Genomic DNA, 20,991 nt, shown 5'->3' on the forward strand with positions numbered 1-20,991 from the left:
CATGCAAGGATTGGTAGAGGTATATTAACTATAGCTCAATTTGGTCGATAGATATTGAATGAATGGATGGCATGATTGATTTTTCACTTTGAATAATATTCCTTCCATCCATAATAAAATTTCTCATTTTATCAAAAATGGATATCTATTAATAAAATCACATTTCATTGAAATTATTCTCTTATTTCACTAACTCAATCTCAGATACAATTATTATAAAACTAATATACTCTCCTTGTTCTATAGATATAGACACTTTAAGGACGATATAAGTTTTAATGTGTAACAGATAAAATAAGAGAGAATGAGAAAATATAGTTGAAATAACATTAGTGGATGGTAGAGTCCATAAATGGTAAAATAAGATAGTATGAGAAGGTTCAAGGTTTTCATGAATGGATATGAATTATTTGTATGTGACGTACTTAAAAAGAAAATAGTGTCTGTTTTCATGAGATAGAAAATGAAATCAATATTCTATAAACTTAAAAAAATGCCGAGTAGAAAAATATAGCGAGGACGAAAATAGTAGGGAGTACTACAATTTAATGTATGCAATAACAATGATTTTTAAATACTATCTTCTAGTGATAATTTCTGTAGAAAGAGATCAATCTTGTTGAATTACTAGAAAATATATAAGACACTCCCTCCCCCCCTATATATGTAGCAAGGCCCAATCCATTTAAGGCCCGGCCCATGTGTGAAGAATCAAGTCCAAGTAAGTGAAAGAAAAGACCAAACTCACAAACACAATTTGTATATTTCATGACATGTCTAACTGACTAACTTTATTTCTTAAAAGGTTTAAATATAAAAAATGAGGAGGTTCAATATAAAAAGACACAGGCCCAAAGGAAAAATGAAGATTGAGCCCAATCTTTCCTTAAAACAATTTCGAATTCAAACAAATTTGTCAAAGAAAAAAGCAGCTCAAACACAATAATTGAGAGTGTGGTGGGTAAGGGTCATAATGCTAATGCATATCGTCCACAAGCATTCCTCATCTTCAAAATACACTTGCAAAAGAATTTTCTCTGTCTAGATCTATCTCTCTGAAACCATGGAAGGAGTGTCTTCGGCAGCCATTGAAGTTCTTGTTCAAAACCTGATCAACCTTTTCAAGGATGAGTACTCTCTGCTTCGAGGTCTCGATAAAGATGCTCAACAGCTGCAGAGGACTTTGGAGACGATTCAAGCCTACTTGAATGACGCTGAGAAGAAATCCATCACCCAAGATTCTGCCAAGATCTGGTTGAGGGACCTTGAAGCCGTGGCCTTCGATGCTGACAACGTCTTGGATGAACTCAGCTATCATCTTCTCCACAAAAAAGTGAAGAAAATGAAGACTCCCAAAGGCAAGGATAAGGTACTATCATGCTTCTCTCCATTTAATGGCATTATGCGCCGTCGTAATATGGCTCACACAATCAAACAAATCAATACTACTTTTGAGTCTATGAAGAAAACAGCAACAGAGCTTGGCCTTGAAAGCATGGTTGTGAGTGCACCTGATGCTGTTGCTCATACTTCTATTGAGACGGATTCGGTCAGTCTTGATCCAATCTTCATTGGAAGAGATGATGATGTGCCTAAACTAGTTCACATGCTCACCCAGATCCAGGATGATCGGATCTTTTGCAAGGTTGCTCTAGTCGGAATGGGGGGTATGGGGAAGACTACGTTGACTAGGAAAGTCTTTAATCACGAAAGCGTAACGGCTCGATTTGGATCACTTATTTGGGTTCATGTTTCCCGAACTTTTGATCCAATCAGTCTTTTCAAAAAAATCCTTTCAGCATTGAATTCAGATATTGGTGGTGGAGTTCAGAGCAGGGAAGTTATCCTGAAAAGGCTTAAAGAAGTTCTCAACTCTAAAACTTATATTCTTGTTCTTGATGATGTCTGGAATGAAGATGTTCAAATGTGGGAAGACTTTATAAATTCCATGTCTGGAGTTACTTCCACTACGGGAAATGGCATTTTGATCACCACCAGGAGTAAAAAAGTTGCTTCAATTGTTAACACATTTCATATTCATCATTTGAATCGCTTATCAGATGAAGAATGTTGGTCCATAATCAAAGCCAAAACTTTTGATGAAAATGGTGAAGTTCCATCCGGATTTGAGATGATTGGAAGACAGGTTGCTAAAAGATGTTGGGGTTTGCCTTTAGCTGCCAATGTAGTCGGAGGAGTGCTTCGCAGTAAGTCCGAAGAAGAGTGGCGCTTAATCAATGAATATTGGCTTTCAGATGCTCAAGGAGGTGAATATATCTCAAAAATATTGAAATTGAGCTATGATCACCTCTCTTCACCGTCACTCAAGAAGTGCTTCTCGTTTTGTTCAGTTTTCCCCAAAGGTCGGGAAATTAAGAAGCATGACTTGATTGAACTATGGATGGCAGAAGGCTTTCTTCAACCAAGCGAAAGAGATGACATGGAGTGTGTGGGCAACATGTTTTTTAATGTGCTTCTACAAAACTCTTTGTTGCAAGTTGCAGATAAAGATGAGTACGGAAATGTGGAAAGTTGTAGGATACATGATCTTGTGCATGATCTTGCATCTTCAGTCTTATCCAATATAGCAGATGGCAATACCATAGTTCGATACATGTTTCTCAAAGAAGAATCAAGTTCTATTCCAAAAAATGTGGCCAAGCATTTGCGTACATTATTCTTGAAAGGTGGAACTTCTGCTACTTTATTCTCAAACTTTGAATGTCTGCATAATCTGACTCTTTCGGTTGATTATAAAGAGCTGCCCGATTCAATTAGGGAGTTGGTACATTTGAGAAATCTGAATATTTATTATACAGAAATTGTAAACTTGCCGAAATGGATTGGTAAACTCCATCACTTGCAAACATTAAGAGCATGCCGGGAGTTAGAGAATCTGCCAAGTACGTTGAAGCATATGTTTAACTTAAGGCATCTTCATATCTATTCTCATACAAAGTTGCCAGAGGAGATTGGGAGATTAACTAGTCTTCGTACACTCCCTTACTTCACAGTAGGCAAAGAGAAGGGCTTCCAAATTGAAGAGCTCGGAAGTTTGAATAATCTCAAAGGATCACTAGAGATTAAAGATCTGGAGATGGTGCATGATAAGGAAGAGGCTCAGAAAGCAAATATGTTTCAAAAGCCAAACTTAATTGATTTGGTGTTTGAATGGAGTGATGGTAGAGAAGATGAAAGAAACGATGAGAGTGTGTTGGAAGGCCTCCAACCTCATCCAAATCTGAAGAAGTTGAAGATTTCAGGATTCAAAGGAAAAAGATTTCCAACATGGACTGAGAAGATGGCAGTGCCTCAAGGGTCTTGGGTAGCGCTTGCCAACTTGATTGAAATAAAACTCTCCAATTGCTCAGAAATAGAGGAAATCCCAATGGTAGAGCACTTGCCTAATCTCAAGTCTCTTTCATTGAAAAAATTGAAAAAGGTGAAGCTGATAAATGTTTCATCAAATCATTTAACGTCCCTCAGAATTGAAGAGTTAGATAGATTGGAATGTCTGCCAGAATGGTTTTTTCATAACAATCAGGATCTCTCATCTTTGTATATATCAAAATGTCCTGTGTTGAGAGAATTACCAGATGGCTTGGACACCCTCCATTCTTTGGAGAGTTTGCGTATTTGGGATTGTGAGAATCTGAAGTCGATTGGGAATCCAAGTGGTGGAGGAAGGCAATCACAGGCGATCCTCCGTCAGCTGATTATTAAAGAATGCGGAGAGCTGATGGAATTGCCGTGTGAAATGCTCGAGTCGTGGGCACCTACAATTGAGGATCTTGTATTGGTAGAATTAAGGAGGCTAAAGAATCTACCAATGCTAATTGACTGCCTCGCTAAATCCTCTACTCGTCTCACACGGTTAACAATCAGAGGTGTTCCTAAATTGAAGGGTGCTAGTAGTGGTAGTGTTGAGAGTTGGGATCTTAGCAGCTTGAAAACATTAAGCATAGATGTGAGTGTGGAATGGTCAAGAGAGGATAGTGTTGGCATTGCAGAGACTGTGGAAGGAATGCTGCAAAGATGCTGCAACTCACTTACTTACTTACAATTGAAGGGGATGGAAAATTGGGAGTGGCTGCCCCAATCAATTCAATATCTCATCTCTGTTTCTTTATTAGAGTTGAGTAATATAGGAGTAGAAGAATTGCCCCAATGGTTGAGGAACCTCTCATCTCTAAGACGGTTATATCTAAGATGTTGCAACAAGTTGAAGCGTCTGCCATCTGTGGATGATTCGAATAAATTAGGAGGGTTAGAAATTAGTGATTGTCCGGAACTACACATTGATTCGGAGTGGCGCAGGCAACATGGCCATCTGAAAATCAATGTTGATGGCCAGCGCGTGTGAATGTTTTAGCAGGTAAGTATCATTTCCTTTTCATATTCTTAGATAAATTCATTGAGAATATTAGTATTATAGTATGATTTTTGTTGTTTTAGCTACAGTTTATGTAAATTCACGGTTGGAAAGAGATAGTTTCCCACTTTTTCAACATTGTTTTCTTTCATGAAACTTTACTAACAAATCAGATATAACTTATTTTTGTTGGACACATGTCAAATGAATATTTTTTTTCTTTGATTTGGCAATTAGTGCAATTTTCCAATAAAACAAAAGTGCAACCAAATTTAAATTCTTAAGCATTGTAGTAATATGCTAACTATCATGATCTTATACTACACATGTGATTGTAGTGTTTTAAATTCCTCTCCTCGAAACTGAAAGAGATGGATAAGCTTCATTAACCATCTTATACCACTTTATGATGCAGTTCCAGCTGACGAGCTTAGAAAGTCACGGTCTCAAAATAGACTTGATATTCACACAAGACTTGTGAAACAAACTAAGGAATGAAAAGTTGGATTTCGCTCGAGTGTTGATGCATGGTAAGTTTTTGGTCACCGGAGGTCGATTGAGGAATAAAAACACCGTATTACATTTTTTCAAATTTCATTTTCTATTTTTATTTGTTAATTCCTTTTTTCGTTTTAGGGTTCGCACCTCATATAAATAGTGGAAAAACTGTATTTTGAGTACATGAAAGAGAGGGATCAGAATAGGTAGGAGATGCAATAGAAAGGAACTTTTTCTACCAATTTCATTTTAACAGTTTTTTCATATCTATACTAATATAAAGTGGCCATTGTTTGAAATGACAATTTTGTCCTTTTGGCTGGAAAATGAGATGGATAAGTGAGTGGTATCTGACCATATTGCCTACAACCATGTCAAAAATAATTGGATAAAAAATGGCTCAATCAAATGCAAACTACTTGAAGAAGATTTCGTCCAATCAAATTCAAACATCTTGAATAAGATTAAAATTACTTTTAAATATATGCACTTGAATTGCATTATGTGGACTGATTTTGTGATTACAGTATAGCAGGTGTGATTTTGCTTGGAATCCGGCAATGGCTTCGTCGATAGCTGGCGGGTGAGGCAATAAAGAGGAAGTGGCGGCGACGCTGCTGTGCAGAAGGGTTATGGGGACGGGCACACCACCCGTGCTGGAGCACACCTGCTGCTCCGGCGCAACCGCTGCCCAACCCGCTGGAGTCTTGGATTGACACGCTGGTAAGCCCGATACTTGAGAGTCACAATTTAATAAGTAAGTACCATCTGTCATAGCATTGTATAAAATATTTAAGCATGGTCTTATTATCTTTGCCTAAGAAAAATTGTCATATTTTTCTAGTTTTATTCGTTCTTCAAATTTATTCTCTATCTATTTATGATAAGTTTTTCTTTCTTATAGGATGGAACATATTTTTCACAAACACTATTTCGAACACTTTTTATCTCTATATTTTTCTTATTGTAATTAAGATATATTCTTAACTATAAACATCATTATATTATCTTCCTTCTCTTTTTTATGCAAAACAATTATTTTGAAATATCTATTAGTGATATTTTTTGTACAAAGATCAATGTTGTTGATTGGTATGCCGTATGTAACTATAATAACAAAAATAATTATTTGCCACTCCCCTTATATATAGCATGGCTCAATCCATTTTAGGCCCATCTATGAAGAATGAAGTCCAATTAAATGAAAGAAAAGCCGGAAACTCACAAACACAGTTTGTAACACGTAGTATTTCATGAAGCTTTTCTCCAGCAAATCAATACATCGAATTTCAAATAAAAAAAATTGAGACCAAATATAGTTCATTGAAGCCCATTAAAGACTTTAATTACAAACTCTCCGACCCATCGAGTACTTCTTCCAAAAATCCAGGGAGTAGTTGTGGTTTATATGGAATCTTTTTTTTACTAATTACCAAGGATGATGGAAGAGACAGTTGACCCAAAAATGATGACAGAAATGATGAGAGAATTTGCAAAAGTTGGCAATTTTTTGGATTCCAAGGCAAAAGACTTGGAACATGCTGTGAGAAGATGGCTGAACCCTTTTATTCTTACCAAAGGAAGTCGCTTTCTTAAGTCGTTAGATACTATTTCATATCTTCAACCACAATTAGGAATATTATCAGCATACAATCCACAAGTTTACACAGGCTCTACCACAGGAACGGATGTTCTCCATCCTTGCTCTTGTGGGAATGGGAGGTATGAGGAAAACTACGTTGACTAGGAAATTGTTCACTCATCACAGGGTAAAGCTTCAATTCAGATCACTTATTTGGGTTCGTGTTTCTCAGCCTTTTGATCCAGTTAGCCTTTTCAACTAAATACTTTGTAAGTTGACTACAACCATTCGAAACTACAAGTATATATGCTACATTCCAGCAGATTTCCGTGGTAATGTACAGCTAAAATCCCGCATTGAACGTCCTTAAACGGAAGAAAAACCTCATGTAAATCAATTAATTCTCTACATTACTAGTTTAACAGTCCTTAAACGGAAGAACAACTTCGTGTAAATCAAGAAGAATAATTTAGTGTTTCTCACAATTAATTCTCTACATAACTAGTCTAACAAGATCAAGCATATCAAATAGTTGCATATACACTTCTGTAAACATAAAAAGAGGAAAACAACAACTATGTCTAAGCAATAAGGAGCATAAAGTAAACGAAAATGGAACCAACTACACAGAAATGGCATCCATTTTGCAGGAGACTGAAGAATGTTATATTACAATTTAGATCTTGTATAAAGAGAATAAAAAAAATCCAAAATAGAGCATAATTCCTCTAAGGGCTATTGAGGGGGCAAATAGTACTACAATTAAGGCCCTATATATATAGCAAGGCCCAATCCATTTAAGGCCCGGCCCATGTGTGAAGAATCAAGTTCAAGTAAGTGAAAGAAAAGACCAAACTCACAAACACAATTTGTATATTTCATGAAGCTTTTGGGCATGTCTAACTTTAGTTCTTAAGAGGTTTAATCTAATTTCCTTCGCTAAATATAAAAAATGAAGAAGTTTAATTGAGGAAAAATGAAGATTGAGCTTAATATTTCCATTAAACAATTTCAAAGTCAAACAAAATTTTCAAAGAAAAAAAGCAGCACAGACACAATTACTGAGTGTGGTGGGGAAGGGTCATAATGCATATCGTCCACAAGCATTCCTCATCTTCAAAGATAGACTTACCATCTTTTTCTCTTTCTACATCTATCTCTCTGAAACCATGGAAGGAGTGTCTTCAGCTGCCATTGAAGTTCTTGTTCAAAACCTGATCAACCTTGTCAAGGATGAGTTCTCTCTACTTCGAGGTCTCGACAAAGATGCCCACCAGCTGCAGAGGACTTTGGGGATGATCCAAGCCTACTTGATTGATGCTGAGAAGAAATCCATCACCCAAGAATCTGTCAAGATCTGGTTGAGGGAGCTTGAAGCTGTGGCGTTCGATGCTGACAACGTCTTGGACGAACTCAGCTATCTTCTCCTCCACAAAAAAGTGAAGAAAATGAAGACTCCCAAAGGCAAGGATAAGGTACTATCATGCTTCTCATCCTTTAATGGCATTTTGCGTCGGCGTGATATGGCTCACACAATTAAACAAATCATTTTGGATTTTGAGTGTATGAACAAAAGGGCAACAGATCTTGGCCTTCAAAGCATGGTTGTGAATGCACTGGCTGCTGTTACTCATACTTCCATTGAGACGGATTCGTTCAGTCTTGATCCAATCTTTATTGGAAGAGATGATGACGTGCCTAAACTAGTTGACATGCTCACCCAAACTCTACCACGGGAAAGGATGTTCTCCATCCTTGCTCTTGTGGGAATGGGGGGTATGGGGAAAACTACGTTGACAAGGAAATTGTTCAATCATGAAAGGTTAAAGGTTCGATTTGGATCACTTATTTGGGTTCATGTTTCTCAAAATTTTGATCCAGTTAGCCTTTTCAACAAAATACTTTGTAAGTTGACTAAAAAGACCAGTAATGGAGTTGAGAGCAGAGATAATATCTTAGAAAAGCTTCAAGAAGCTCTCAAGGGTAAAACCTATCTTCTTGTTCTTGATGATGTATGGAATGATGATGTTATGAAATGGGAAGACTTTATAAACTCCATATTGGGAGTTACTTCTACAAAGGGTAATGGCATTATCATCACCACCAGGAGTCAAAAGGTTGCTTCAATTGTTAACTCATTTCATATTCATCTTTTGAATGGCTTATCAGATGAAGATTGTTGGTCCATAATCAAAGCCAAAACTTTTGATGAAAATGGTGAGGTTCCATCAGCATTTGAGATGATTGGAAGAAAGATTGCTAAAAGATGTCAGGGTTTGCCATTAGCTACCAATGTAGTTGGGGGAGTGCTTCGCGGGAAGTCCGTAGAAGAGTGGTGCTTCATCAATGAAAATTGGGTTTCAGATGGTGAAGGAGGTGATAATATCTCAAATATATTGAAAATGAGCTTTGATCACCTCTCTTCACCGTCACTGAAGAAGTGCTTCTCGTTTTGTTCAGTTTTCCCCAAAGGTCGGGAAATTAAGAAGCATGACTTGATTGAACTATGGATGGCAGAAGGCTTTCTTCAACCAAGCGAAAGAGATGACATGGAGTGTGTGGGCAACATGTTTTTTAATGTGCTTCTACAAAACTCTTTGTTGCAAGTTGCAAATAAAGATGATTATGGAAATGTTTCAGAGTGTGTGATGCATGATCTTGTGCATGATCTTGCATCTTCTACCTTAGCCAATAATGAAGGTGGCAGTACTCCACTGCGATACATGTTTCTCAACGAAGAAGCAAGTCCTATTCCGAAAAAAGTGGCTAAGCATATGCGTACATTATTCTTGAAATGTGAAACTTCTGGTACGAAGTTGTCAGACTTCGAATGTTTGCATAGTCTTACTCTTTCTGGTGGTTATAAAGAGTTGCCGAATTCAATTAGGGGATTGGTACATTTGAGAAATTTGAATATTTCCAATTCAAATATTGTAAAGTTGCCGAAATGGATTGGTGAACTCCATCACTTGCAAACATTAAGAGCAAGCCGGTACATAGATGAACTGCCAAGTACGTTAAAGTATATGTTTAACATAAGGCATCTTCATATCTATTCTAATACAAAGTTGCCGGCGGAGATTGGGAGATTGACTAATCTCCAAACACTACCTCACTTCACAGTGGACAAAGAAAAGGGCTACCAAATTGAAGAGCTCGGAAGTTTGAAGAATCTCAAAGGAACACTAGTGATTTGTAATATGGAGATGGTGCGTGATAAGGAAGAGGCTCTGAAAGCAAATATGTTTCAAAAGCCAAACTTATTTGATTTGGTGTTTGAATGGAGTGATGATAGAGAAGATGAAAGAAATGATGAGAGTGTGTTGGAAGGCCTCCAACCTAATGCAAATTTGAAGAAGTTGGAGATTTCAGGATTCAAAGGAAAAAGGTTTCCAACATGGTCTGAGAAGATGACAGTACGTGATGGGCCTCAAGGCCCTTGGGTACCGCTTCCCAACTTGATTCAAATCACAATCTCTGATTGCTCAGAAATAGAGGAAATCCCAACGCTGGAGCACTTGCCTAATCTCAAGTCTCTTTCTTTGAAAAAATTGAAGAAGGTGAGGTTCATAAATGCTTCATTCAATCATTTAACGTCACTCGAAATAAGAGAGTTAGAGGCATTGGAATGTCTGCCAGAATGGTTATTCTATAACAATCAAAATCTCACATTTTTGAACATATCAAAATGCCGTGTGCTGAAAGAATTACCAGATGGCTTGAACACCCTCCATTCTTTGGAGAGTTTGTATATTTCGGATTGCGAGAATCTGAAGTCGATTGGGAATCCAAGTGGCGAAGCAAGACAATCACAGGGGATCCTCCGTCGGCTGAGTATTAGAAGGTGTGGAGAGCTAATGGAATTGCCGTGTGAAATGCTAGAGTCGTGGGCCCCTACAATTGAGGATCTTGTATTGGAAGGATTAAGGAGGCTAAAGAATCTACCAATGCTAATTGACTGTCTCGCTAAATCATCTCGTCGTCTCATACAATTGACAATCAGAGGTGTTCCTAAGTTGAAGGGTGCTAGTAGTGGTAGTGTTGAGAGTTGGGATCTTAGCAGCTTGAAATCATTAAGCATGGATGTGAGTGTGGAATGGACAAGAGAGGATAGTGTTGGCATTGCAGAGACTGTGGAAGGGATGCTGCAAACATGCTCCAACTCACTGCGTTACTTAAGTTTGAAGGGGATGGAAAATTGGGAGTGGCTGCCCCAATCAATTCAACATCTCACTGTTGTTTATTCATTAGAGTTGGAGAATATAGGAGTAGAAGAATTGCCCCAATGGTTGGGGAACCTCTCATCTTTAAGATGGTTATATCTATGGAATTGCAACAAGTTGAAGCGTCTGCCCTCTGTGGATACATTGAAGTATTTAGAAATTAGTGATTGCCCGGAACTACGTATTGATTTGGAGTGGCGCAGCCACCATCGCCATCTGGAAATCAAGGTCGATGGCCAACTCGTTTGAATGTTTTAGCAAGTATCATTTTCTTTTCATATACCGTTTAGGAAAATATTTTATTGAAGCAATGGAATGCTCTGTTTTTTATATTGTGCTGTGCACCCTTTGTCTTCATTTTTTTTTCATGAAACTTTGTTGATACGGAGAATCATAAATGAGACAAGTTATGTTTGTTGTCAAATGAATCTTTTTTCTTTGATTTGGCATTTACTTTGGTGCAATTTTTCCTATAAAACAAAAGTCCATTCTTAAGCATTGTAGTAATATGCTTAATCTCAACTCTACACATGTCATTGTATTGCTTTAATTTCCTCTCCTCCAAACGTGAAAGAAAGGGATAAGCTTCATTAACCTATCTTATACCACTTTTTGATGCAGTTCTAGAGCTTAAAAAGTCACAGTCTCGGAATAACTTGATATTCACGCAGGACATGTGAAACAGGATAAGGAATCAAACACTGAATTTCGCTGAAGGAGTGTTCATGCATGATGAATTTTGGAAAATCTTAAGAAGATCGAACATGAAAAAAAGAAAAGAAATTGAGGGAGTAGAACACAAGGAAGGAGGAAGATGGTAAATCTTAAGAAGATCTTCACATCGAAGCACTCCATGATTTCACTAGTATTAATTTGATTATTTGTACTGTTTCATATTCTGTTGAGGTGAATATTTTAATGAAGCAATGGATGGCTCTCTATTTGCAATTGCAAACCTCTTATCTCTCCTTTCCTATAAACATTTGTCATATTTCACTTTTATTATTTTTATAAATTAACTTATTTTTCACAAAGTCGTTCAATTACTCCTATTAGAGTGTCCACTATAGGGGAGCCCCGGCGGCCGCCGAGGAGGAGGAGGCAGATGCGTAGTGGCTCCCTATAGTGCTGGACAAGGACACAGGAAAGTAGAGTTACTAGGAATCATATTCCCGGGATTCATTTTCTCAGGAATGATTTTCCTTGCCAACTTTAATTTCCCGTCAACCAAACATGACCAGAGGGACTAACATCGAACAAAGGGATTAACATGGAACAGAGGGAGTACTTATAACTTCATAATACAAACATGAGCTCTCTCTTATTAATTATAAGTACTAGTTTACAACATATTCCATCAAAATTTCATCTTATGTTGGCAATGCAAGGTTAGAAGTTCTTCAATATAAGAGCAGCATGTAAATACAGATTAAACCCTTAAGCTTTCAACGGATATATATAGGTAACCACAAACAACACAAATTTAAGGTCTGGTTATTACAAACACAATCACACATCTAGAGTCCAGACTAAGCAAATACTTAATATCTAAGCTTGCCAGACGAAAACGAAGCCTCCCCCGTTGTTGGATCACATAATCTAGCTCCAAGTCCAAGCCTGCTAAATTCACTTCCTCCTACACTCAGTCGAGCTAGAACTTTTTGTTTCAATATAAAAAGAACCTTCACTAACATCCGATTTATCATTTCTGTAGCTAAGAATTATGTGTAGGGATGCTATAAAACTGAAGCACTGATTGCCTCAGTAGATATTTAGAGACTGGGAAGATAACTACTGCCCGAAATACCAAATAAATAGTTCAAAACTACAAGTATGCTACATTCCAGCAGTTTTTCGAGGTAATGTACAACTAAAATCCCTCCTTGAACGAAGAACAGCTTCGTGTAAATCAAGAACAACATAATTTAGTGTTTCTAACATTAATTCTCTACGTCTAACAAGATCAAGCATATCAAATAATTGCATATACACTTCTGTAAACATAAAAAGAGGAAAACAACAACTATGTCTAAGCAATAAGGAGCATAAAGTAAACGATAATGGAACCAACTACACAGAAACGGCATCAATTTTGCAGGAGACTGAAGAATGTTATCTTACAATTTAGATCTTGTATAAAGAGAAAATAAAAAAATAAAATCCAAAATAGAGCATAAATCCTCTAGGGCTATTGAGGGGGCAAATAATACAATTCAGGCGAACCAAAATCCAATTGAATTCGAGCACCCTAACTACAATCGCGTACCTTCTGGATCGAGTAATACTACAGATCAGATCCGGTCAGATCCAATCACACGCGCGCGGCAGCAGCTGGCACAGCCGCGGATGAGGCGGCGCCACCTAGAAACGACATGAATCCCGTGCTAATCGGCTCCTGCTCATCCAAAAACAGATCCTCAGGCATACGGAACGCGCCGTGCGTGCAGACCACGGCGAGGCCAACCAGCAAGGCGGATATGAGCACCGATCCAACGCTGGTGAGGAACACCACAACTATGGTAGACACCACGAGGATCCCTAACACCTCGCGATCGGAGAAGGTGCGGCCGCCGACCACCAGCGGCTGGTCGGAGGGGCGGAAGAGGTAGAGGAAGAGCCAGGCGGCGAGGAGCGAGAGCAGGACGAGGAGAGAGAAAGGATGAGAGAGGAGCGAGAAGGCGAGGGAGAGGGAGATGAGAGAAATGTAGTTGACGCGGAAGTAGTTGAAGTTTTTGCGGATGCGGGAGGCGGCCTCGGCGATGGTGTCGGGGCGGTTGAAGGCGGATCGGTCGACGAGCTCCAGCCAGGGGCGGCGCTGAGCGAGGCCGCTGCGGACGGAGGTGCTGAGGCGGGCAAGGAAGGCGCGGAACGCGGGAGTGGCGATGGGGGGCTGGGATTCGGAGGAGGAGTTGGAGATCGGGAGAGTCGGTGCGGCGGCCATGGCTGATTGGTTTGCTCCGATTTAGAGAGAGAAAATTTCGGAGAGGGTTTTATTTCAGAGACGAGTGAGAGAAAATATATGACTCTTTAAGTCAAACTAGATCTTTTAGCTCAATTAGGCCATCACAATAGGAATAGTACAGTAATAGTCCAGCCATAATCTACCCACAGACTCATTCTACCACATCATCAGCACTAAAAATCCTCCTGTCACATCATCAAAACAAACAAATACCACAGTCATAGCCTAGACACATCACTAATAACAATTATATAAAAATGAAATAATTAACAATCACATAATATACGGAATTTAATTTACTAGACATATACGGGAAACATTAATAATACTATTAAAATTTTAAAAAGTACAATAATTTTAAAAAGTACAATAATTTTAAAAAATTACAATAATTAAAAAAAGGTACAATAATTCACTCATCGTCTCTGTCGTCGTCTCCTCCGTCGCTGTCGCCACCCTCGCCTCCGCCTCCGTCGCCACCATCGCCGCCGCCTCTGTCGCCACCGTCGCCGCCGCCTCTACTCCCGCCGGTCTCCCTCTGTGCCGCCTCCAACTCGTCCTGCATGCTCATGAGCAATGTTTGAAGCAAACTCTTCTCCATGGGGTCCTCCGCCGCCCGCCATTCGGCCATCGTCTTGACCATCTGAGCGCGCATTTGTTGACGCGCGAAGAATTTGAGATCCGCTGTGGATTGGCCAAGGGGGATGCCAACTGGACCTCCTGGGAACCCCCGGCGACCCCCCTCGCCTCCCGGTGAGCCCGCTTGTGCCCAACCGGGCGAGTTCGGCGACCGAACGAACGAGGGGTCGAGACCTCCTGGGCCGTCTTGGGGAGGTCGTGGGAACCACCGCTGCTGCCGCTGTAATCACCGGTATAGTTCAGTCATTGCTTTTTCAGCCAGACAGCGTCGACACCTACTCGGAACTTCTCGGAGTCGTTCAGCACTAGATAGCAGTTCCAGTAGGTGAACTCCTTATACAACCCGGGCTGGGGGAAGGCTTTCTCCGCTATCCTCCTGCAGTCTTCCTCCGTTTGGCCACTGCTCTGCATGCGGAGGGCGTTGGCGTACAAACCCGAAAATCAGGAGACGGCAGCCCTGATTCGGTCTCACCCCTTCCGGCAATCCTCCCCGTTGCGTGGCCTCCCCTCTGGGCAAAATGTATGGTAGGCAGCTGCTATCTTGCCCCACAAGTTGACGATCCTCTGGTTGTTCGAAGCGAGAGGATCATCGCAAACACTGACCCACGCCTTGCACAGCGCGACAATCTCAGCGTCCTCCTCCGGACCTGGCTATCCTCACCCGGTTGCGACGACTCGCCCTTCTTCTTCCCCTTGCCCTTCTTCTTTGGGGCGCCCCGCACTGCTCCCCCCGCGGGAACGGGAGTTTCCGGAACACCGAGCATATCAAACCCCAACTCCTCCAAGTAGAAAGTCTTAAATTGCGTGAACTGCGTCTCCATTAGGGTCGAAGTGTGCGAAGAAGCAGTCGAAAAATTAAAACTGGGGCGATAGACGTTTTCATCCCCCGGCGTCCCCTGCGTCCCCGGTACCCCCCCTGTCGGGGGTTGCACCGCCGGTACCCACCATGTCGTCCCCTGCGTCGGGGGCTGCATCGTCGTCCCCTCCCCCAGGCATCATCTGCATCTCGGGTGCCCACCCCGACATCATATGCACATCGGGCTGCATCCCCGGTACCCCCTGCCACGCCGGCATACTCCCCCCAGCTGCCATCCCGGGTATCATCCCCTGCCATAGTACATGTTGTAGTACCCTGGCATCGGACCCCATCCACCTCCCACGGGTACCGGGGGAGTTTGAGACCCGGTCGTCACTGGAGTACCTTCGTTGGTGTTCTCCATTTCTCGGTGTTGATCTTGTACAGAAATTAAGATAGAGAGAATACTCGTTAAAACAAGTGGTGCGAATGAAAATGATGTGCAAACCGCGTATATATAATGTTTCGAAAAGAAAAAAAAATCGTCTAGGCGATCCGGACGCTGCAATAGCGCCGAGCGGATCGCCCAGCGCATCGCCTAGCGCCACGAAATCGCCGAGCGCTAGGCGATTTTTAATTCCGAAAATGGTTGGGCGGTTGCAATGGACCGCCTAGCGCCGGCGCTCGGCTAGGCGGTGCGCTAGGCGCCATTGCGGATGGCCTTATGCTGGATTTTTATATTTAAGCCTATGAATTGGAATTTGGGAAATTAAATGCTGGAATGGTTTTATTTTATTAAATTAAATGGTTACAATGAAATTATCGAATTATTTGCGTAATTTATAATTTTGTAGATAATGACTATAAGACAATTAATTGAATATCTTAAGATAAGAATATCTTATTTATAAAATATATTATTTGAATTTATTTCAATAATATATCAAATTTGTATTAATTAAGAACATCTTATTTTATATTAATTTGAACAAAATTGATAAATCTAAGTCTATGATATACTAGTACGTTTAGACATTAGTAACTTAACATGTGCTCCGTGGAGTATTTTTTTTTGCTTAATTAAAATCGTTTGGGTTGAAAAGCAGGCCATGAAAAGTAGTTTCTCGACGATCTCAGCGTCCGTCCACCTCCTCCGGACCTGGCTATCCTCACCCGGCTGCGACGACTCGCCCTTCTTCTTCCCCTTGCCCTTTTCTTTGGGGCGCCCCGCACTGCTCCCCCCGCGGGAACGGGAGTTTCCGGAACACCGAGCATATCAAACCCCAACTCCTCCAAGGAGAAAGTCTCAAATCGCGTGAACTGCGTCTCCGTTGGGGTCGAAGTGTGCGAAGAAGCAGTTTTACTTAATTTGGCCCCCCTCTTTAAAAACTCAAAGTCACATTGAGTTAAATCCAATTCATCTTTTCAGTTTTACTTAAGTGGAAACACACAGAGTCGATAGCAGTTGCAAATAAAACTAACAAAAATCTTATTATCAAAAATAATTCAAAGCAGAAGTAATTGGAACAGCTGCCAAGCAAAACATAACAGAAGAAAGAAACGGAACTGTGTCTCGAGATTTCGCAAAGGCGTAGCAAAAGCACAATGCTTCCGCGGATGCGTTGGCAGCCATTTTAGGCGGCATTACTTACTTGATACTGCGGAAAGATGGCAACACAGCGACGAGGGGTTCACCGTAACCAACAGCTTCTGGAAACAGGTTCAGATATAACTATATCAGCACTAAGCAGTTATATCAAATGACCAAGATAGCAAATACAGTAAATTGCACCACCTAATAGGAATTTAGGGAGCAAACAAAACATGTGATGCCGTGTGTTGTTAATAAATTAGTTTTCTCTCCTCTATTTGGTATTGGTTTAGTGTTTTAATGCCTATTTACAAGGTATTCTTGCATTAACAGCTTCTCTTTAGGAGAAGCTATCTAGAACTATGCAATGAAGAATTTTACTTCTAAAGTAAGAAATAGAGGTGTTTATACCTCCATCACTGAAAAGGAGCTTTAAGACTTCTCCAGCCACATCCGACTGTTTCATGGTTATCCCGTTTGATCATGACAGAAGATGGAAAATCATTCGAAAAGAGTCTAGGCTCCAGCAGATCATAAATATGACAGGGTGGAAAGTAAGACTCACTTTGACAGGGAGTTCGGAGCCAAACTGATCCAAGAAGCCTATCACCTGTCCCTCCTTGATCAGGTCACCCTACGGTATCCGAAAGAGCAAGAAGAAATGGGTGTAGCCTCATTATCTGAATACATGAATACTAAGAAAATGGTGTAACCAGTGTCTTGCAAGGTAAGTACCTCTTTACAGGCAGGTGGTTGCTTCTTTCCTTTGAGAGTCCTGGCTCTTCTGAATGAACCGACCTATCATGGACAGGAGAGAGAGCTATGGAAATTTGTTTCTAGATTGTAGATATTAGCAAACCGCTATTCGAAGGTCACACGATACGTACCGTGGGTGATGATACTATAACATACCCACTGGATCCAGAAGCATCCAGGGCTGCCAATTTGGCAGCCTTCTCAGCAGAGACATTTGTAAATGAACTCACTTTTTTTGCAGAAGATTTAGATTGTGGTGGAGGAGGAACAGCAGGTTTACTTGGAACAGGAGATTCTGTTGCATGAGGAATAACAGGTGCTGGGATTGCCGGGCAATCAATATTCCGCTTCATGTGGATCTCAAAGGCTCCCAACTGTTATATCATGGTGGGAGAAATCCACAGAAAAATAACGTCAAAACATGGATTAGTGCAATCAAAAGCAGTCAGCAAATATATTTTGCAAGCTATATCACTCTATTTATGACTAAATTTAGCTATCTTAAGTTATAATGTTATATCTGAAAATAATTCTGGTTCCAGCTTCTAGGGACATGATGTAGCTCTCTGATTGTTGGAATTCTTTTATTCCAATTAATTGATGCCTTGTTTCTTTTTTAAGGTTAATACTGAATTTGCCCAATCAAAATATACAATGAAAGAAGATGGACTGAAATCTTAACTTAAAGACTGAGAAGTAAAATTTTTTAATTAGATTGAAGTGTAAAGGGGGTTATCATAAAACAGAGATATCTATCGAGATCAAGCATCTAAATACATCTGCTCCCACTGAATTTGAAATGAGTCACAAGCTTTTAGAAAATGATAGAATATGCTAGTTCAGTAAGAGAAGTCATAGATAGTAATAGTAATGAATAAATTGCCAGCTTATACAGAAAGATTATCTACCTTGACTTTCAGCTCAGCGATCTTTGTCTCATCGCAAACTTCTGTCAGCAGGGTCTGAAAAAGAACATACATTAACATTTTTTTTAGTAAATAGAACAGTAATCCTAGATACTAGCTTAAATTTGTGATATGCAAAAGAATAACAGAAGCAAGAAATTCACAATTGGTATTCAGGGATTCTATGGATGGTGAATGTGATGAATCACAGCTAAAGGGAGTACTGTACATCTTTGTGGAGTGCTAATTGATTGATAAACTACATCAAGTAATATGGCATATTCTAGTTTACATCAGCTGTTGGAAACCGTAAAAGTTCTAATGCTTCATCAACAATCATAAAAACCTCAATTCTGATTTACAACATTAAAGCAAATATAGAAAACATTGCAAACAGCTTTGCTGCAAATCAGTTCTCTCCTCTGTAACACCTAACTGCGTGACACTAATAAATAATGATCACCTGAGCACACAATATGTTCTTAACAGCTGTAGCTAATTAAAGTTCATCGATATCGAGTACTTCTATGAATCTATGATTGTCAATCACAGAGTCAAAGCTTTGTGAGCAAAAAAGTGGCTGTATCTCAAACACTTCTCGTGTTTAAGGAAACAGTGATCGAACTATAAACCAATTTGAATACCAAAGAATGAGAGGTGCAGGAAAAGTTACTAAATCTACTAGTATTGATTGGTTCTGCATTGATGAATAAAGCATTTTGAGAGACGAATATGAATGAACCAAGACGAGATCTGAAATAACACCTCAAAACCAGTGGGAAAAGTTGCAGTTATTGGTGCCTTTTTCTCTACTGCGCCATTTGATTTTTTATCTGATAGAACAGCTCCATTAGGGTCACCTGAAGTGGGAGTAGACATGATATGATTTTAAACTGTAATAATCACTAATAGGGACCAAATTCATTACATACTAGAGAGACCGTTTGCTGTTTCTCGATAGCAATAGAGAATAAACACAACCCACCTTTGGCTGAAATAGTAGCTTCAGAGGTCTTTGCACATGAAACAAGTAGTGCCGCGTGTCTTTTTCTAGATGAAAGATTCTTTCCACCATAGGCAGGCAATTTGCTTAGGTCACAGTATGCAGCAATGCCAGGTCTGTGAAGAACAGACTTAATGTGGGAATTTGTTCCAACTGCATCTGAAAGCACGATTCGATCAAATAAATGCTTTAAAATGGCCTGAATACTAGAAGTTTAGTATAATAGTTTATGACCACAAAACAAAAAGTGCTAGAATTAGATATCAAGAATATGAGTAAAATGCTGCAATAAGTATTTAAGCAAGTGAGTAAAAACGAGATTGGATAAAAAAGAAGAGGTGCATCCACAGAAACTTAAAAACATGTTACTTCATTGAGTTCATTCTTTCCTCTTCCAAATTTGTACTACTATTAACTAAACCTATTCAGGTGCCAAATATTCTTAGGTTGTCCTCATGAGTGAAATCCACTAAATGTTACCCATACTTATCATTTCCAGATTCACATCTCTTTGCACCTCAGCTCACAACAACAAACGAAACTACAGCACTCTCAGCTCACTAACATCATACAAAAATTTACACATAAAACATAAACAAAGGCCTATCACCTATGTTCCAATCACAGCACGAGCTGATCTTAAACTAACACAATGTACACTAAACATCAACAGCAATCTCAAATAATCATTAACGCAGAGCCAACCATCAGCGCAATGCATAAGCCACACGATTTTTCAGATCACGCGAACTAAACAATCAAACACACAAATGCATACATATCTAAAAACACAAATTCAACCACACCAACACAAGATTAAGAGAATGCGCCGTACAATCGAAAGAGCGGAGAACAGCGGCGGACTCCATGGTGCTCAGCTGTCAATAACCGCAGAGATCCAACAGGAAATCCGTGCTCGACAGAGCTGATTTTGTCGGTGTGAGAAATGAGAAGGCGTCGAGGATTGCAATGTGAGCTTGGTGGATAGAGAGCGGTAAGTAATGGGAGAGGGTGAGTTGTTTATGCCTCGAAATTTCCGCCCCTTTCTTCAGTTTCTCCACCCGCTTAGATGCTTCTGTATTTTCTATGTATCAATTTTGTTAAAGGAGTGATTAATTTGGATTCGAATAAAATAAATAAATTGCTAATAATTTAATAAAAATATTGCAATTATTTTGAAAAGTTATAATTTTTTCAAGTAGGAGTTTATATTTCTCAATGAAGCATATTATCTTATCGTCTTAAACTGTTGAGAAAAATACAAAATTTCTCCAATTATTCATTCCTATGTACTCCTATGTAGTGTTATTCATTCCTTTTATTGTCATCGGCTGATGTTTTGTGTTGTCTTTTGTTTTACCGTCTTTTATCCAATGAGATGGATCATACTCGAGTCATTGCTTATAATAGAGTCGACTTGTGCTGAATTGGTCATTGAATGTTGGTTTTGTTCTCTTTAGTTCAATCAATATGTTATCCACTTTATGGCGAACCCATTCCCAAGTCTTTACGTACATAAAAGACTCTATTTTCGTTCATGTAGGTGGGCAAACACATCTTTCAACATATCCAATTCATTTGAACTGTTTTTTCTTTATTTTCGTTTTGTGTTTCGCATAATGTAGAACTTGAACATTTCGGGCTTGACTCTATCATGGCGTATG

At 39.6% G+C, this 20,991-nt stretch overlaps 4 protein-coding genes across 9 annotated transcripts; 2 read left to right on the forward strand and 2 right to left on the reverse strand.

Annotated features, from left to right (window-relative positions):
- Window positions 1-976: 976 nt before the first annotated feature.
- Window positions 977-5,810, forward strand: LOC121775243 (disease resistance protein RGA2-like). Of its 3 annotated transcripts, none has more exons than XM_042172289.1 (3): window positions 977-4,375; window positions 4,788-4,902; window positions 5,398-5,810. In XM_042172289.1, the coding sequence occupies exon 1, from the start codon at window positions 1,064-1,066 to the stop codon at window positions 4,361-4,363; it is 3,300 nt and encodes a 1,099-aa protein (XP_042028223.1). In that variant the 5' UTR covers window positions 977-1,063; the 3' UTR covers window positions 4,364-4,375; window positions 4,788-4,902; window positions 5,398-5,810. The 3 variants fall into 3 exon arrangements, with proteins under 3 accessions (XP_042028223.1, XP_042028224.1, XP_042028225.1); XM_042172290.1 differs by having other exon boundaries at window positions 5,403-5,810; XM_042172291.1 differs by having other exon boundaries at window positions 5,406-5,810.
- Window positions 5,811-7,285: 1,475 nt separating this feature from the next.
- Window positions 7,286-11,625, forward strand: LOC121773563 (disease resistance protein RGA2-like). 2 transcript variants are annotated; one of them, XM_042170449.1, is made up of 2 exons: window positions 7,286-10,903; window positions 11,297-11,625. In XM_042170449.1, exons 1-2 carry the CDS (start codon window positions 7,622-7,624, stop codon window positions 11,300-11,302), a joined length of 3,288 nt encoding a protein of 1,095 aa, XP_042026383.1. In that variant the 5' UTR covers window positions 7,286-7,621; the 3' UTR covers window positions 11,303-11,625. The 2 variants fall into 2 exon arrangements, with proteins under 2 accessions (XP_042026383.1, XP_042026382.1); XM_042170448.1 differs by having other exon boundaries at window positions 11,347-11,625.
- A 1,121-nt stretch (window positions 11,626-12,746) lies between these two features.
- LOC121775546 (PRA1 family protein B3-like) lies at window positions 12,747-13,695 on the reverse strand. The gene has a single exon (XM_042172634.1). The coding sequence runs from the start codon at window positions 13,614-13,616 to the stop codon at window positions 12,987-12,989; it is 630 nt and encodes a 209-aa protein (XP_042028568.1). The 5' UTR covers window positions 13,617-13,695; the 3' UTR covers window positions 12,747-12,986.
- A 2,842-nt stretch (window positions 13,696-16,537) lies between these two features.
- Window positions 16,538-20,408, reverse strand: LOC121773340 (biotin carboxyl carrier protein of acetyl-CoA carboxylase-like). 3 transcript variants are annotated; one of them, XM_042170167.1, is made up of 9 exons: window positions 20,163-20,408; window positions 19,310-19,480; window positions 19,090-19,184; window positions 18,328-18,381; window positions 17,551-17,793; window positions 17,399-17,461; window positions 17,229-17,297; window positions 17,075-17,120; window positions 16,538-16,782 (listed from the first exon to the last, which is right to left on the reverse strand). In XM_042170167.1, exons 1-9 carry the CDS (start codon window positions 20,194-20,196, stop codon window positions 16,721-16,723), a joined length of 837 nt encoding a protein of 278 aa, XP_042026101.1. In that variant the 5' UTR covers window positions 20,197-20,408; the 3' UTR covers window positions 16,538-16,720. The 3 variants fall into 3 exon arrangements, with proteins under 3 accessions (XP_042026101.1, XP_042026100.1, XP_042026102.1); XM_042170166.1 differs by having other exon boundaries at window positions 19,310-19,486; window positions 20,163-20,406; XM_042170168.1 differs by lacking the exon at window positions 17,075-17,120 and having other exon boundaries at window positions 19,310-19,486.
- Window positions 20,409-20,991: the final 583 nt, after the last annotated feature.

This window comes from Salvia splendens, chromosome 17, assembly GCF_004379255.2.
Source record: "Salvia splendens isolate huo1 chromosome 17, SspV2, whole genome shotgun sequence".
Taxonomy (NCBI): Eukaryota; Viridiplantae; Streptophyta; class Magnoliopsida; order Lamiales; family Lamiaceae; genus Salvia; species Salvia splendens.

Excerpts from the sequence above, each read along its gene's own strand:
- LOC121775243 (XM_042172289.1), top strand. The coding sequence starts at position 1,064 with ATGGAAGGAGTGTCTTCGGCAGCCATTGAAGTTCTTGTTCAAAACCTG.
- LOC121773563 (XM_042170448.1), top strand. The coding sequence starts at position 7,622 with ATGGAAGGAGTGTCTTCAGCTGCCATTGAAGTTCTTGTTCAAAACCTG.
- LOC121775546 (XM_042172634.1), bottom strand. The coding sequence starts at position 13,616 with ATGGCCGCCGCACCGACTCTCCCGATCTCCAACTCCTCCTCCGAATCC.
- LOC121773340 (XM_042170166.1), bottom strand. The coding sequence starts at position 20,196 with ATGGAGTCCGCCGCTGTTCTCCGCTCTTTCGATT. Across the intron at positions 17,298-17,398 it reads AACCACCTGCCTGTAAAGAG|GGTGACCTGATCAAGGAGGG; the intron begins GTACTTACCTTG and ends CGGATACCGTAG. Across the intron at positions 17,121-17,228 it reads GCTCCGAACTCCCTGTCAAA|TCGGATGTGGCTGGAGAAGT; the intron begins GTGAGTCTTACT and ends ACCATGAAACAG.